This window comes from Lampris incognitus, chromosome 20 (assembly GCF_029633865.1).
Source record: "Lampris incognitus isolate fLamInc1 chromosome 20, fLamInc1.hap2, whole genome shotgun sequence".
In the NCBI taxonomy this organism is placed as follows: domain Eukaryota; kingdom Metazoa; phylum Chordata; class Actinopteri; order Lampriformes; family Lampridae; genus Lampris; species Lampris incognitus.
This window is the reverse complement of record NC_079230.1, coordinates 23,163,242-23,180,726: the sequence shown is the minus strand read 5'-3', so window position 1 is coordinate 23,180,726 and position 17,485 is coordinate 23,163,242. Positions and strand designations below refer to the sequence as shown.

Here is a 17,485-nt window from a genome sequence, read left to right as displayed (position 1 = left end):
AGGAAATCTTCAATTTCTTAGCAATTTCTCGCATGGAATAGCCTTCATTTCTAAGAACAAGAATAGACTGTCGAGTTTCAGATGAAAGTTCTCTTTTTCTGGCCATTTTGAGCGTTTAATTGACCCCACAAATGTGATGCTCCAGAAACTCAATCTGCTCAAAGAAGTGCCCATCCAACCAATCCAACTTGTGGGAGCTGCTTCTGGAAGCGTGGGGTGCAATTTCTCCAGATTACCTCAACAAATTAACAGCTAGAATGCCAAAGGTCTGCAATGCTGTAATTGCTGCAAATGGAGGATTCTTTGACGAAAGCAAAGTTTGATGTAAAAAAAATCTTATTTCAAATACAAATCATTATTTCTAACCTTGTCAATGTCTTGACTCTATTTTCTATTCATTTCACAACATATGGTGGTGAATAAGTGTGACTTTTCATGGAAAACACAAAATTGTTTGGGTGATCCCAAACTTTTGAACGGTAGTGTATGTTTCTGTCCTGTGCTTTCACTTGTAGTCACTGAAAAGGAGATTTTTAAATATTTTGTAGATGGACGATATTTGTATTTTTCCCAGTATTAAAACAATGACCACATGTCACTATATAATTCAAGCATTTGGTGTTCTCATTTGATAGGGTGGAAGCATGTGTGTGTGGTAAGTGTGGGAAAATAAGGCTAGTTTTAACCATTGACTATGAATATGCTAGCACTACCTCCCCACCCTCCCCACAGACCAATACAGCATCCCCCACCACACTCCCACCCTGCCTGGCATGCCACCCAAAATAACATGAATTAAATTAAACCATCGTGGTAATACACAGTGGAGGATAGATTCACCAGGGGCTGCTGCTCCTTTAAGGCAGACGTTCTGAGTTCTGACGTAGGCACTGTTTAGAGTTTCCCAGGAGGTGGAGCCATGTTTTTTTCGACAGCCTAGCTGTTAGCTTGTTGCCAGGAGAGATTGTGCTGTGTCGGTGTTGTTTTGTGTGGCGAGTAAACGGAATTGGCTCGACTCGATCTCTCCGTCTCCTCATTCCTGCATTCCCACACCATAACAAAAACTAACAAAAGTAAACAAGTAACGAGCATACATTAAATGAACAAAAGGAAAAGGGGAAAATTAACTTTAAAAAAGTAAATAAATAAACAAAAGGGAAAAGGAGAATAGAAGAGAAAGGGTTGAGAATTAGATCACAAGCCCATCAACCCCAGCCACCAGACGAACACCTAACTCCTCCACAGGGTCTAAAAAGGGCTTCTATGTCAAGTGGAATTTGGGTATAGATCCTCTCATGGTATATCTAATCCAAAATTCTTTACTTCATCTGACGCCTTTTTCGAACATGGACTAGTTATTGCTTGTGTTGTTAAAGAGAGTTTGCAAAATATGTTCACTGTTATTTCCATTTGTTTTTGTATATGTGCCTATATATTTTATTTTGTTATTTTAACATGTTCGAAATAAAAATCAATGGAAATAGAATGTTTTCTCATTTCAATAACTGCATAACTACAATACAACATGCAAAAGTAGGAAGGGAAGCCTCCTTCCTGTTTAACAGTGTCAATCTCCTAGCTAATAGAGTGGTGTAGGCCAACGGATTTGCCTGAGTAGCATTTAAATGTGCACCAGCTGGAATGACCCCAAAGATGGAATGCCAGAAATGAGTTAGTTGCGGGCAGGACTAGAACATATGAGACTGGTAGTGGCTTGTTTGCACCTGTCACCGGTTGGGTCTAAATCTGGGTTAATTTTAGCCAATTTCTCTTTGCACTAATGAAGGCGGTGCACTACTTTGAACTGGATTACACCATGTCTTGTGCATATAGAGGACGAGTGTTCCTCTTAATAACTAGATTCCAAGTTATCTCTTGGATGGACATTTCCATATCACTCTCCCATCAATTTTTTAGGGGTTCAAGCAATATTTGGCCAAAAGTATTAATTGCATAATAAAATTTACTGATAGACCCATTTTTGGCAGGATTAACTTCAAGAATGTGGTCGAATTGGGTGTTTGGAGGCAGAACTGGGAAACGATTAAATTTAGATCCAAGTAAAATCATGAATCTGCAAATGTCTGAAAAAGTGAATTCAAGGTAAATTAAACTGCTTAGACAGCTGATCAAAAGACACAAAAGCATCATCAGTAAATATTTCCTCCAAAGTGACTATTCTATTGAGTCTCCAAATGGTTTGGAGACAGTAGCACTGATGAAAAGACAGGAGGCGGAGCTGGAGGTGGCAGAGTTGAAGATGGTAAGATTTTCATTGGGGGTGATGAAGAAAGACAGGATTAGGAACGATTATGTTAGAGGGACCGCTCAAGTTGGACGGTTTGGAGACAAAGCAAGAGAGGCAAGATTGAGATAGCTTGGACGTGTGGGGGAGAGATGCTCGCTATATTGGGAGTAGGATGCTGAATAAGGAGCTGCCAGGGAAGAGGAAAAAGGGAAGGCCAAAATGGAGATTTATGGATGTGGTGAGGGAAGACATACAGGTGGCTGGTGTGACAAAGGAAGATGCACAGGACAAGAAGAAATGGAAACGGATGATCCGCTGTGGCGACCCCTAACGGGAGCAGCCGAAAGTTGTAGTAGTAGTTCACTTTTATGTAAATTGAGTTTATATCCGGAAACATTTGCAAAATCCTTCAATAATGTCAAGAGCTTAGTGATGCAGATTAAGGGGTCAGGTAAAAAAAAAAACCAACAGGTCATCAGCAAAAAGTGATACCTTATGTTCTTGGTGTCTATTAATACCAAGGATGTTGTGGTCGTTACACAAGCAAGGCTATGGCCAGAGGTTCTAGTGCTATCGCAGAGAGCGGGGGGCTTAAAGAACAGCCCTGTCTAGTTCTTCTGCAAAGCTGGAAAGAGCAAGAGATTAAATCATTTGTACGTAATGAGGCATTTGGGGGACAAGTACAATAATCTTACCTAGGATATAAAATTATCACTGGAACCAAATTTTTGCAAAGTTAAAAAAAAAAGGTACTCCCACTCCACCCAGTCGAAAGCCTTTTCCGTGTCAAATGATGCCACCACCTCTCTGGGGTCTGAAAAGGCTTAGAAGAATGCTAAAAAGAAGACAAAGATTTTTTTTTAAAAAGTGCCTGTTTTTGACAAATTTTAGGTCTTTTATTTTCTGTCTTGTATTTTCACCAAAAATCCTCTGTTAAGCATGTAGAAATAACACTACAGCACCAGTGTTAGCAACAACACAATCCAACAGGACATTGTTATCATCTGTGAATGTTCTCATTCATCCAGGTCATGGTTATCCAAAGGAATTGAATCGAGCGCAAATGGACTTGGTATATATCCGTGAAGATGTTTCGCCTCTCATCCAAGAGGCTTCATCAGTTCGTGCATTTCTGACTAGACTAGCTTGGTCTAATCAGAAAGGCACGGACATTGTTATCCTCTTTCAATGTTGTTTCTAAATTGTGTAAACACAACATCGTGCGGGAGGGATCTCTCTCCCAAAACGGACAATGTGTTTTCCGTCTTGGGAGAGAGATCCCTCCTCTGTTGCTCTCCCTGAGGTTTCTTCCCAATTTTTCTCCCTGTTAAAGGGGTTGTTTTAGGGAGTTGTTCCTTATCTGATGCAAGGGTCTAAGGACAGGATGTTGTGTTGCTGTAAAGCCCACTGAGGCAAATTTGTAATTTTTGATATTGGGCTATACAAATAAAATTAATTTGACTTGACAACACAAACTAAGTCTGTGGACTGCACAGTATCTATCTTAGCAACTGCACCTGAAACAAAAGAACTGACATTACCATAAAAACAAGCTACAGGATCCTCAGCAGCTCATTCTGCTTCAACACCAAATTAGGGTACATCATTCACAGCAAATGAATCCATACAAATACTCACACTACCTGTAATAACAAAGCTTGCTGTGCTGTTCTCTCTATGTGCTTTACTTCCCAAGTATTAACATAGATAAATAGCCAGCAAAACTCCTTTTCAAGAGCCAGGAGAGTGAGCGTACTTACTCCTTTAATGACTGCATATACAGCAGGTAAGTCAAGATAACAACGTTGAATTGGAGTGAAACTATAACAGAAGATACAAAAATAGTAACACTTACAGCCATTGCTTCCTGAAGGATACACACAGTGGATTAATTTGGATTAGACATGAGAAAATATACAGATGCAACCATGCCTTTTTAGAGTTTACAGTTCTTCCTACATCCTGTCCCCCCTATCATTGCAGGCATCAAAATAAAAGCTCCACAATCATTCACGCATATAACAATACAAAACATATTTCAACAGTCAACTTAGTGTTTCTTTAACATAAAACATATTGGGGGCACAACACTCCCCATCTGGCATTTACTAATACCACTTAAAACTTAACTGTCCTTACTTGACCTTTGACTTTCTTTTGGCTGGAGCAAGGCAACATCAGCGATATGCCTTTAGAATGTCTTTACTTTGTCTTCTGACGTTGTCCTGACCTTGATTTTGCAGACCTTCCCATCACTGCTTGAAACGGTGGAAGTGACCAGAGCCATTGGCCATTTATTGTGAGGTGATTGGCTCTGTTTAAGTAGAACAATGCCTCCAACTTGCAGGTTTTGACATGCTGTGTGCCACTTGCACCTTGGTTGAAGAGTGTGGAAATATTCATTTCTCCATCAGGTCCAAAACTCATTTGCTAGTACCTGCACTTTTCTACACTGACACTCGAAAAGATCACTTTCATTGACACTGCAGGCACACCTGGTTTTTGGGCTAAAAGCATCGTGGGGGGAGGGGACTTCCGGTGGCATGGTGAGCGGGTAGGTGGAAGATTTTACAACTCTGCCAGTTGTTCAATAATTCTATAAAACAATGGTGCTTTTGTATCTACATTGCCAATTTTGCTCAGTTGGGAACAAATAATTTTTCTGGCAGTATTTTTTTTTACTACTACATCTTTTTGAGTACTGCATCATAACTACACTATGCCTACTACACGTTAAGGGTTCTAACATGATGGCTAACACTGACCAAGTTAACTCCACCACCTCGGACAATGCTGTTCCAGTGCTATTGAATCACGTCAAGCTGATATAATAACATCTGAGCTAATATCACTGAAAGAGGACGTGTGCTTCCGTGGATGCTAAAATAGACACTTTGGCAACATTCTCCGAGTTCCGAAATTGCATCGATATGGACCAAACTGCATGGCGACGTAGCATCAATCAGATCTGATGCTGGGGCTGTTTAGCTGCATGACAGAATTGGAAAAGGGGGAAATCACTGGTCGGATGAGACTACATCTCTGGAGCGCAAACTACAAAGTCTCCCTAAAACAGGTGGCTTTCTTATCCGATAAGTGTGAGGATTTAGAGGGGAGGTCACACAAGAACAATTTGAGAATTGCTCTACGTGAAGGCATGGAGGGGCCACGCCCAACTGACTTCATTACCAGCCTGCTCAAAGATGTTCTGCTACTACAAAAAAGACCGCTGCTTGACAGAGCACACCGTTCCCTGCTACTGCATCCCCAATCTGGAGAGAGGCCACGTTCCTTCGTTGTTCGCGTACACTATTCTAGTGTCAAGGAGGACATTATGCAACACGCAAGATAAGCGGATGTACTTCCCTACAATGGCCAAAGACTTTTACTATTCCCAGGCTACACTGCTGCTGTTGCTAAAGAGAGAGGCATTTGATAGTCTTTCAGTCCAGACGTTTTCTGTTAGGGTTTGTGGAAGACCCCGAGCGCACGACGCCAGACAGAGATGGGGTTAACCGAAAACGGGCGTACTTTATTCCTTACGCGTACAAATAGTCAAACACAGGAAGGCAATGAGCGACAAGAAAAACGGAAAGTCCAGGGGGGAAAACTCGCGAGTAATCCAAAATGGGAACACGGCAGGATACTTCCACGGGGAAACTTTGCGAGGGAAAACATAAACCAAGGGCTGGGGTGAGTTCGGAGAGAAAAGGACCGCGAGGGAAGAGTAGCCGCTACAGCGAGGAGGTTACAACACGAACTGACAACGGGCGCGTGGGAGGCCACCAAACTTAAGTCCAGCCCTGACCGCTAAGCCTGGCCCTGACGAGCTGATTGGCTGCCGGCGCGGGGTGGGCGAGCCGTAACATTTTCCTCCTTATCGGTGGCTTATTTTTCCTTTCTTTGATATCCGACATGTTTATGAGATTTGCGTTTGCCCCAGTGTCTAATCTCATAGTGACTAGAGTCCCATTTATCACTAGTGGAGCTATCCATTTATCTTCTCTAGTGACGCTTTTTTTATTTTTCTGGCCTATTTTTTGGTTCATTGACACAATTCACAACGCCAACAAAAAACGTGTCACTGAGGTCAGGATCCTCCACTAAGTTTACAGGTCTTCCTTTCTTCCCCTCTTTCCTTTTAGAGAAGCACTGTTTAGCAAAGTGGTTCATCCCTTGGCAATTTGAGCAATGCTTACCAAAGGCTGGGCCGCGAGCCGCAGCGCTTGCAGTCGACCATCACGTCCTCCGTCCGCTGTGCAGGTCGGGTCTGCGAGCGCCGTCTCCTCTGACACGACACCGCACCAACCGCCGCTGCACTGTCGCCCACGTGCGCAGTAGTGCCTGCCGCCATCTCGCTGAACGCTTTCACTTGCTTGTGGTACAGCTCACTCGCCTGGCAGAGCTTGATGGCTGCCTCCAGCGTCAGCTCCGTTTCCCGTAATAGCCTTTCTCTGACCTTTTTGTCCTCCACGCCAAAAACGATCTGAAACTCTGATCATGGAGTCTTTTAGCGTCGTGAAGTCCGTTAGAAAGCTATCGAAGGGCTCACGCTGAATCTGCGTGCGAGACCGAAACACATGTCTCTCGTACGTCTCGTTCTTCTTTGGAGAACAGTGAGCGTCAAATTTACCAAGCACTACATCCAACTTTTCACTATCACCCGGGCTGTCAAACACGAACGTGTTAAATACTTCTATGGCCTGTGTCCCCGCTATTGTTAGCAGTACCGCTACCTTCCTAGCATCCGGCTTCATCTCCATTCCCATGGCCGCGACTTACAGGTTGAACTGCTGTTTGAAGGCGCGCCACTTCTCGTCGACGTTCCCCATTAGTTTCAAACTCTTCGGTGGTTTCAAATCCATGTCGTCTTGCTCAGTTTACTCCTGGTACCATGTTATGTTCGGGTTTAGAAGGATGCGACTTGTTTTATTCCACTCTTAACTCATTTATTAAACAACTCTTTCAGTTACATCCATGTGCATTCTTAGTGTGTCTTATTCATCTAATCCTATCTAGTTCTCCCAGGTAAGTACTAACAGCTAGTTCCACCTAGTGGGTAGAACGTGTAACAACATCCAATCATCACACAGCCTATCCAAAGGAATTGAATCGAGTGCAAATGGACTTGGTATATATCCGTGAAGACGTTTCGCCTCTCATCCAAGAGGCTTCATCAGTTCGTGTCTTTCTGACTAGACCAAGCTAGTCTGACTGGCTGGTGATGAAACTCAGATAGTTATCCTCTTTGGAGTCGTTATCAGAGGTAATGATGTCCATGACTCTTTTGTGTTCCGATGTTTAGCAACGCGCGTCGTTATCAGAGGTATTGATATGCGTGGCTCTTTTGTATGCCGATGTTTAGCAACGCACATCGTTATCAGAGGTATTGATATGCGTGGCTCTTTGTGATCCGATGTTAAGCAGCGACGGTCGTTCGGGGTGTTAGTTTCGACTTCGTTAGTGCTCCATTCAGTGTTGATGAGTCGTTGGAGCCGTTAGTGACCGACTGTTGTTCTCGGAGGCTAGGCTTCTTGAGTCTCCTGGGTAGAGCTGAAAGGACGGCATTGTAAGTGGGAGATAGGTGGTGTCGCAGACCTCCTCTGTTGAGGGATGGTTTTTCCAGTTTCGCATAGATGGCTTCCTTCACCCCTCTTTCAAACTATCTATCTTCCCTGTCCAAAATGTGTACGTTGCTGTCCTTGAAGGAGTGTGTCTTCTCCTTTAGGTGTAGATAGACTGCTGAATCTTGTCCTGAGGATTTTGGCCTTCTGTGTTGGGCCATCCATTTGTGTAGTGGTTGTTTGGTTTCTCCTATGTAAAGGTCAGTGCAATCCTCATTGCATTGTACAGCATACATCAGATTGCTTATTTGGGTGTGTGGTACACGGCCTTTGGGATGAACCAGTCTTTGTCAGAGTGTGTTGCTGGGTTTGAAGTTTACCGGGATGCAGTATTTGTTAAAAATTCTCCTGAGTTTCTCGGAGACCCCAGAAACATACGGGGTGACTATGTTATTCCTTCTGTTCCTTTTCTCCTTATCGCTAACCCGGTTGGTCTTTTTGGAACGTGTTGCAGTTTTCACAAAGGTCCAACTGGGGTAGTCGCAGGTTTTTAAAGCGCCCTTCAGGTGTTTGTGTTCTTCCTGTTGGGCCTGAGTGCTGCTGGACACATTGTCAGCTCTGTGTTGCAGAGTTCTGATGACGCTCAGTTTGTGTTCCAGAGGGTGGTGTGAGTCGAAAAGTAGATATTGGTCTGTGTGTGTAGGTTTCCTGTAAACCCCAATGTGGAGGCTCCTGTCTTCCCCAATGTGGACGCCACAGTCCAAGAAGGGCAAACTGTTGTTCTTTACGTCTTCCCTTGTGAACTTAATGTTCTTGTCCACTGAGTTGATGTGTTTGGTAAATGCTTTCACCTCTTGTGTTTGGATTTTGCCCCATGTGTCGTCCCCATATCTGAACCAATGGCTCGGAGGTGTTCCTCTGAAGGAGTTCAGGGCCTTGTGTTCTACCTCTTCCATATATAAGTTGGCCACAATGGGAGATACTGGTGAGCCCATTGCACAGCCGTGTTTCTGTCTGTAAAACTGGCCCCTGAATTGGAAATATGTAGTGTTCAGGCAAAGGCCCAGTAGTTGGCAAATCTGGTCTGGGCTGAGGTTGGTCCTATCGTGGAGGGCGTCGCCCCGTAGCAAACGTTGCCTCACAGTTTTCAAAACCTCCATGGTTCGGATGCAGGTGAATAACGAGGTCACGTCATAGTATACCATGGTTTCATTCAGTTCCAGTTTTACGCCTTGGACCTTGTTCACAAAGTCAATGGAGTTTTGGATATGGTGAGGTGTTTCGTCCACTAAAGGGGTCAAGATATTGGCTATACGTTTGGCAATGTTGTACGTGACCGAATTTATGCTGCTGACAATGGGCCTGAGGGGGGTTCCATCTTTATGGATCTTAGGGAGTCCATATATGCATGGAATGTTAGCTTGTGGGTTGAGACAGTGGTATTGTATCCGATCAATGGTTCCTCCTTTCTGTAGTTTCTGTAGGTATTCTATTATTCTCCTCTTGTAACAACTAGTTGGATCGCATCTCAGAGGTTCATAGGTGTCGGTGTCGCTGAGTAATGACGTGATCTTGGCGTGGTAGTCTGTTGTGTTGAGGATAACCGTGCATCTCCCCTTATCTGCTGGAAGGATAGTGATGTTTTCATCCATGCTCAGGGCTGTCACGGCTTTCCTTTCCTCCATGGTTAGGTTGGAAGGAGGGAGTTTCGCATTGGACAGAGCTGCTGATACCTTTAACCTAAGCTGTTCCGCCTTGGTTTCCGTTAGATTGTTTTTCCTTATAGCTGATTCTGTGGATGTGATGAGGTCAACTATAGGTAGTTGTTTGGGTGTCATGGCGAGGTTCAGTACTTTGGCTAAGACCTCCTTCTCTGATTCGGTAAGTACCTTGTCCGGCAGATTCTTGATCCATCTGTTCTGCATTCCGTTTTGTGTGGGATGTTCTGTCTTTTGTCTCCAGGTAAGTATATCTGCTTGGCTAATGTTGTTGGTTCGTCGCTGCAAGTTTTGAAACTTCATTGTCTGCCTTTCTTTGGCTGTGTGGTGTTGAGATAGTTGGGCTTTCTTGGTGAAATCGGTGATCCTCTCCAAGACTGCACCAGGCAAGTGGGATGTTAGTTGCTGGAGTAGTTGGTCAGATTTCTCCTTCAGCCCTTCAATAGTGAAATGGACCTGTCTCACTCTTTCATTCAGGAGTTGATTCTGTGTCTTATCTATGATTCTGTCTGCTCTTTGTCCTTTCATTGTGGTACACAGGCGCAGGCTAGTGGGTATGAGCCTGTGTTGTCTGCATCTCAGATTGAATCGCAAGTGGTTTCTGTAATCTGCAATCTACCGAGCCATCCTTTCATATGCCCTCACCATTTTAAGGGTGTCAGACCCAAATTGTTCCGCAACATGTCTGTGAATGTTCTCATTCATCCAGGTCATGGTTATCCGAAGGAATTGAATCGAGTGCAACTGGACTTGGTATATATCCGTGAGGACGTTTCGCCTCTCATCCAAGAGGCTTTATCAGTTCGTGCCTTTCTGACTAGACCAAGCTAGTCTGACTGGCTGGTGATGAAACTCAGATATTTATCCTCTTTGGAGTCGTTATCGGAGCTAATGATGTCCATGGCTCTTTGTGTTCCGATGTTAAGCAGCTACGGTCATTGGGGGTGTTAATTTCGACTTCGTTAGTGCTCCGTTCAGTGGTCATGAGTCGTTGGAGCCGTTAGCGGTAGTCACAAAGAAAAAGAATGGAGAGTTGAGAATATGCATGGACCCGAAAGATCTGAATGAGAACCTGAAACATGAGCACTATCAAATACCCACATGGGAAGAAATCATCAGTGAAATGGCAGGTGCCCATTACTTCACGAATCTTAACACATCACAAGGCTTCTGGCAGCTAAAATTGGACGAAAGCAGCACCAAGTACTGTACCTTTAACACGCCCTTTGGCAGATATTGCTTTCTCAGACTGCCTTTCGGAATAAAGTCAGTGCCTGAAATATTTCACTCAGCAATGGACTAGATCATTGAGGGCTTGGATGGAGTTCGAGTCTACATCGATGACATTGTGGTGATACACATTTGAGGGTAGATTCACCAGGGGCTGCTGCTCCTTTAAGGCAGACATTTTAGAGTGCTGACGTAGGCACTGCTTGGGCTTTCCGGGGGAGCCATGTTTGCAGCAGCCTAGCGGTTAGCTGGTTGCCACGAGGGATTGTGCTGTATCGGTTATGTTATGTGTGGCGAGTAAATGGAATTGACTCGACTCGATATCTCCATCTCCTCATTCCTGCACTTCCACAACATCATCATATGGGGCACCACTGCCCAAGAGCACAATGAGAGGCTAAACAGTGATGGAGTGCATACAAAAGTATGGACTGAAACTCAACAAGAGTAAATGTGAGTTTGGAGTTCAGTAAATCCTTTGCCCCGGAGAAAAGCTCTTGGCTCAAGGCGTAGAGCCCAACCAAGAGAAAATAAATGCAATACAGAACATGCCAAGGCCCAAGGACAAGACAGGTGTGGTACACATCATGGGGATGGTCAACTTCATTCCCAATCTGACTGCAAAAACATCATGCATCCGTGAGCTCTTACACAAGGACAGTGAGTTTAAATGGACAGACAAATATGAGCATGAGTGGCAAAAGCTAAGAAACACACTGACCACTGCACCTGTGTTGACATTTTATGACCACACAAAGAGGATAAAAGTGTCGGACTGATGCCTCAAAAGATGGTATTGGTGCAGTTCTCCTCCAGGCTGAGGGCGAGCACTGGAAGCCAGTGGCTTATGCATCCAGAGCCATGACAAAATCTGAATGCCAATACGCCCAGATCGAAAAAGAATGCTTGGGACTGACTTATGACTTAGAGCGGTTTCACAGTTACGTATATGGACCACCATCTTTCACAGTAGAAACAGATCATCGGCCGCTAGTCCCTATCATGAAGAAGAATCTAAATGAGATGTCTCCACGGATTCAACGCCTGATTATGAATTTACAGAGGTACGACTTCGAACTAGTTTACACTCCAGGAAAGCACCTGGCACTCACCGACGGCCTCTCCAGAGCACCTACAGGCAACGGTGTAAGTACAACAGATGAGGATATTCAATGTCATGTGAACATGGTGTCTGCTGTGCTGCCTGTGTCAGACGCAAAGTCGAGGCAGATAGCGGAGACAACAGCAAAGGACACAGAGCTGCAGCATTAATTCGAAACATGGATGAGCGATGGCCAGTGGGTTCATGTCCACAGTTTTACCATGTCAGAAGTGAACTTATTATTGTTGCAAAAAAAGGGCAGGATTGTCATCCTACAGGCTTTGAGAATGGACATATTACACTTTCAATGCCACCTCGGCATTGAAAAGTGCAGAAGAAGGGCGAGAGAGTCAGGCTTCTGGCCCGTAATTAACAAAGACATTGAAACAATGGTAAGCAAATGTGACACATGCCAGAAACATAGAAACAAGCAGAGCAAAGAGCCCATGGTGGTAGCTGATGTGCCAACTGTACCATGGCACAAAGTGGGAATGGACTTGTTTCACCTCAGAGGTAAAGACTATTTAGTGGTAATTGACTACTATTCTAACTTTCCTGAAATGGCATTATTAGCAAATATGTCGTCAACCTGTGTCATAACACATGTGAGATCCATCTTCGCCAGGCATGGCATTCCACACACCGTGTTGAGTGACAACGGCCCATGCTTTAGCAGCAGAGAATGGCAGAGGTTTGCAGAGCAATATGATTTCCAGCATGTGACGTCAAGTCTACACTATGCACAGTTGAATGGGCAAGCTGAAAAGGGAGTCCACATTCTCAACTCCTAAAGAAAGCAGCCAACAGTGACTCGGATCCATATTTGGCTCTACTCAGTTACAGAGCATCACCTCTCCAGTGCAGCCTATCACCTGCTGAGCTGCTGATGAAGAGGAAGCTCTGCACGACCCTGCCACCCAAACGACAAATTAAGACAAAAGAAACCCTCAAAGGTGGAATACAAGCTGCGGCAGCATAAAATGAGGCAAAAGTCATTCTATGACGGAACAGCCAAGCATCTTCCTTCACTGTCCAGCAATGACACAGTCAGGATTGAGGATGCTGATGGATGGAAGACAAAAGCAACGGTTCTGCAAGAGGTCGCTCCACGATCATTCACGGTGAGAACTGAGGCACACAAATCCTCAGACGCAATTGTCGCAGTCTGTTAAAGACTCCACCAGAGACTGTTGGTGAGCTCAATGAAGCCCACAGTGAATCTCAGTCCATCTACACACCTCCTATGGACTGTAACACAGACACCAACACAAACATTCCAAGTGAACTTGGGTTGAGAAGGTCCACAAGAGAAATCAGAAAGCCTGATAGACTGTACTTAGGAATAAAAGGAAATGCAAGCAAATCTTAAAAAAAAGAACAAAGGAAATATGAAGAATTGTATATATGTCAATGTTGTTAGAATTGTACATTGGTCAATGTTGGTAATGTGAAGAATTGTATATTGATCAATGTTAATGTGAAGAATTGCATATTGGTCAGTGTTAATGTGTTCTTGCAGGCCTTTTGAGACATTATTCATCTATAAACTATGTGTACACATCTATACCTAAACACTCCTCTTCTGTTGGGCAAGGTTTAGAATCAGCGATTGCAGGAAACAATATACAATTCAGTACTTCAACAGTGTTTATTATTTTTTTTAATGTTTTTTTATTTACAAAAGTAACTGCTTATCAAATTAGTTTTTTCAACATGCATTGGTGACATCCGATATGTAAAATGGCATATCTATGGTTCTGTTTGGACTAGAACAATAATATTGGTATCTCTGGAAAGGTAACATTCTCCTCTGTCTTGTCATAATGGCTGCTATGAAATTTAGGGAGGCCACAGCCTAGCTAAAAGCGATATAACGTCCATGCCTTCCATGGCCACTACAGGGTTAATTTTCAGTGGCTCCATATCCAAATTTCTTCTAAATATATTAAGCTACATATTATGTACCACGTTTGGTGCTTTTATCACAAAATGCACAATCCTTATGAATATTGGAGCTAAGCTGCCCCACTAACTGGTTACTTCACGACTGGAGGATATCCAGAAAGATTTCCAAATGCCCAGCAAACGTCTGCACCAAGACGTGGTGACGAGGTGAAATAGCACGTTTTATATGGTCGAGAGTCTACTGGAGCAAAAGCGATCTGACGACGACCTGCCAGCGACCCTGACAGCCAACCAGTGGGCTTTGCTGGAGAAAACCATCCCTGTTCTGGCACCATTTGAAGACCTGACCAGACAGATTAGCTCCTCCACCTCCTCTGCAGCTGAAGTTAACCCCTCGGTCACGGTGCTAAAACGGCTGCTTGCTCGGGAGAACCAGGAGGACACGGGTATAAAAACAATGAAAACTAATCTTCCAGAGGCTGTCAAGAAAAGATTCAGAACCATTGAGGATGAGCCATTGTATGCAGTTGCCACTCTCTTGGACCCGCGTTTCAAAGGCAGGTATATCTTGTTTATTTTCGAACATTTAGTTTTTAAGTTGATGTTGTACTACTGTTTACTGTTACTGCACGATTTAAAATTTACATTTTTTTATTTTACTAAATTGTGGCTGCACTTTGTAAGAGTTTTTTAAGGAATTGTTATTTATTCCTAGATTTATTTATTTGTGCTCTTTTTCAGTTATGACTGTCAAACTAGATAATGAAAGAAAGTTCTCTGGAATTCATTCTCTGTATATGTGGATTTGTTCATGTTTTACAAAGGGTTTAACCTGAGCCAGGCCATACAACAATGATAGCAATCCTCACATTCATACAGGGTTAGGAGTATACAGCTGTCAAAAAAAATAAATATATATATATATATATATACATACTGGTATTGGATCGGTACTCGGTATCGGCAGATACGCAAGTTCGGGTACTGGTATCGGAACATCTCTACAAGAAACCGCATATCACATGCAGGATTAAATGACTACAGACCCATTGCCGTAATGTCTGTGGTCATGAAATCCTTCGAGAGACTGGTGTTGGTCCACCTGAAGAAAATCACAGGCCCCCTGCTTGACCCCCTGCAGTTTGCCTACCGAGCAAACAGGTCAGTGGAGGATGCAGTCAACATGAGATTGCGCTTCATCTTCCAACACCTTGACTCCCCAGGGACACACACAAGGATCCTTTTCGTGGACTTCAGCTCAGCATTCAAAACCATCTTCCCAGATATCCCCCACTCCAAACCCACCAGGCTCACTGTACCAGCCCCCATCTGCCAGTGGATTAAAAACTTCCTGACAGACAGGAGGCAGCTGGTGAAAAACACATCCAGCACCCAGACAATCAGCACTGGAACCCCCCAGAGATGTGTGCTCTCCCCTCTACTCTTCTCCCTCTATACAAATTGCTACACCTGTGGTGACCCATCTGTTAAACTCTTGAAGTTTAAGGACGACACAACCATAATTGGCCTTATCCAGGATGGTGACATGTCTGCATATAGACGGGAGGTTGATCAGCTGGCCCTCTGGTGCAGCCATAACAGCCTGGAGCTGAACATGCTCAAAACTGTGGAGATGACAGTGGACTTCAGGAGGAGCCCCCCAACACCAAAGGGACAGACTACAATGGACAGTTAAGTATGCAGAGGAAATCATTGGTGCCAACCTGCCCTCGATTCAGGGCTTAAATGCCTCCGGAGTCAGAAAACGGGCAGAAAACATCACTGCAGCTCCATCACACCCTGGTGACAACCTGTTCCAACTCCTCCCCTCTGGTAGGTGCTACAGAGCACTGTACCCCAAAACGATGATGTAAAAACAGTTTCTTTCCCCAGGCTGTCATTCAAATGAATGCTTAACATTCAAATAAGTCCAACCATTTTGTATAGTACGTATACTGGTATGCTTTGTCATGTCCATCTACCTCAGGCATGTATGTAAGTAACCTGCTAACATCTTTTTCAGCATCTTTGATATATTCTCTGCACCATTGCACTTAATCACCTCTTATTTCGCCTGTAGAAGTCAATCCTTGTATATATATCTGAAGATTGTTGTGTTGTGGTATTGTTATTCTATGTTAAGTACACAGAGAGCCACAAAACTAGAGTCAAATTCCCCGTATGTGTAAACCTACATGGCCAGTAAACATGATTCTGATTCTGATTCTCAGTGTGTCACCTTTTGATGTAGCAGAGGCTGTAAAATTATGTACAAACCTTGACCACCAGCATCTAGACTTTACCTTCACAGGCAGAGTTCTGCGGAGATGTTTGGTCTCGATGGAGTCTAATTGCCAAAATAAAAAGATAAAAATCTGTGTATCTGAATACGTAATAGCCCTTTGATGGCCTGGTGGCCTGTCCAGGGTGTCTCCCTGCCTGCCACCGAGTGACTGCTGGGACAGGCTCCAGCATCCCCGCGACCCTGAGAGCAGGATAAGTGCTTTGGATAATGGATGGATGGATGGATGGATGAAAAGGTTGAAATGTTACATGAGTGTGTGTATAATCAGACATACAGATTCTATTTTTAACATATTTTGTATTCTGATCATCGCAGAGCTCTATCACTCTTTACATCAATTGCATAAAATGACATTTATACTCACAAAATACAGTCAAATATAATAATATAAATACAAAACTGGTACCTTTATAAATAAGCCCAAAGACTGAAAAACCCCACTGGACCTTGCTGTGATATACATTCCATGTTTCTCTTATCAACCCTTAAAGGTAAAATACTTTTACATACTTCGAAAAGTGGTGTAGATGTGACCCATCTATCATGGTTAATGGTTAATGTCATTTAAACAGATTTGTCATTTCCAAGCCTCAACTGACCGATTGAAGTTAAGGCACATTACTGATGTAAACAAACCTTCAACAGCTTTGTAATACATTGTTATGAATTCCTGTTTAGCTGTCTGTCTGTGTTAAAAGGTCTCAAAGTAAAAGAAATGCATTAAGGTCACTGTGGGCTATATAAATTGAGCTTTAAAAAATGTCTGCATCCAAATCAAACTCCTGAATAATCTCCATAATGCATGTAAATGTTTCTGATGGCCAAGTCATTTCTGGATTGAGGATGAATTTCAATTGGGGGATATGATTAAAAGGTTGCAGGAATTAGTTGGCCTCAGTGATTATATTCCTTTAAAACAATCTACATTTGAAATCACAGAATGGTAAGGATGATCAATGTGGTTTTTAATGACATGTTGGTCCTGGGGACTGTTTTCCTTAGCTGGGGGACACAGCTGGTCCAGAAGTTCAGTCTAGAAGTCTAGAAAAATCTAGAACAAATTCTGCTGTGTACTCCCCAAATTTAACAGCAATCAGATTTAAAAGTTAATTCATGAAACAAAGATTTCTATAGCAAATGGTAGTCAGTAAGACGAATCATAGATGCAATGTAGATCGTGTAATTACTTGTGGGGATGTTGGAGTCTGGATACCCGGGTCTAAAATGTTATTGCTTTGATCATCTCATCCTTGGAAATTTCAGTTTAATAGGTCTGACACATGGAACAGGTGCTTGAAGTTGACTGCCCTCCAGACTGTTAATATTTGGAAGTCACTCCAAAGCCATCAAACTGTTGAGATCTTTACCAACCGTTTTTGACTTCTAATGTTGACAGTGCCCTTTACTTTTTGT

General features: G+C 43.4%; 1 protein-coding gene across 1 annotated transcript in view; it reads right to left on the bottom strand.

Moving 5' to 3' along the window:
* The window catches only part of LOC130130480 (mucin-22-like), a 43,931-nt gene that overhangs the window by 15,703 nt on the left and 10,743 nt on the right, over positions 1–17,485 (bottom strand). Inside the window, exon 9 of the mRNA XM_056300189.1 lies at positions 6,448–6,742. Within this exon, the coding sequence (XP_056156164.1) occupies positions 6,448–6,742 (295 nt within the window). The remainder of the gene's footprint in view (positions 1–6,447; positions 6,743–17,485) is intronic.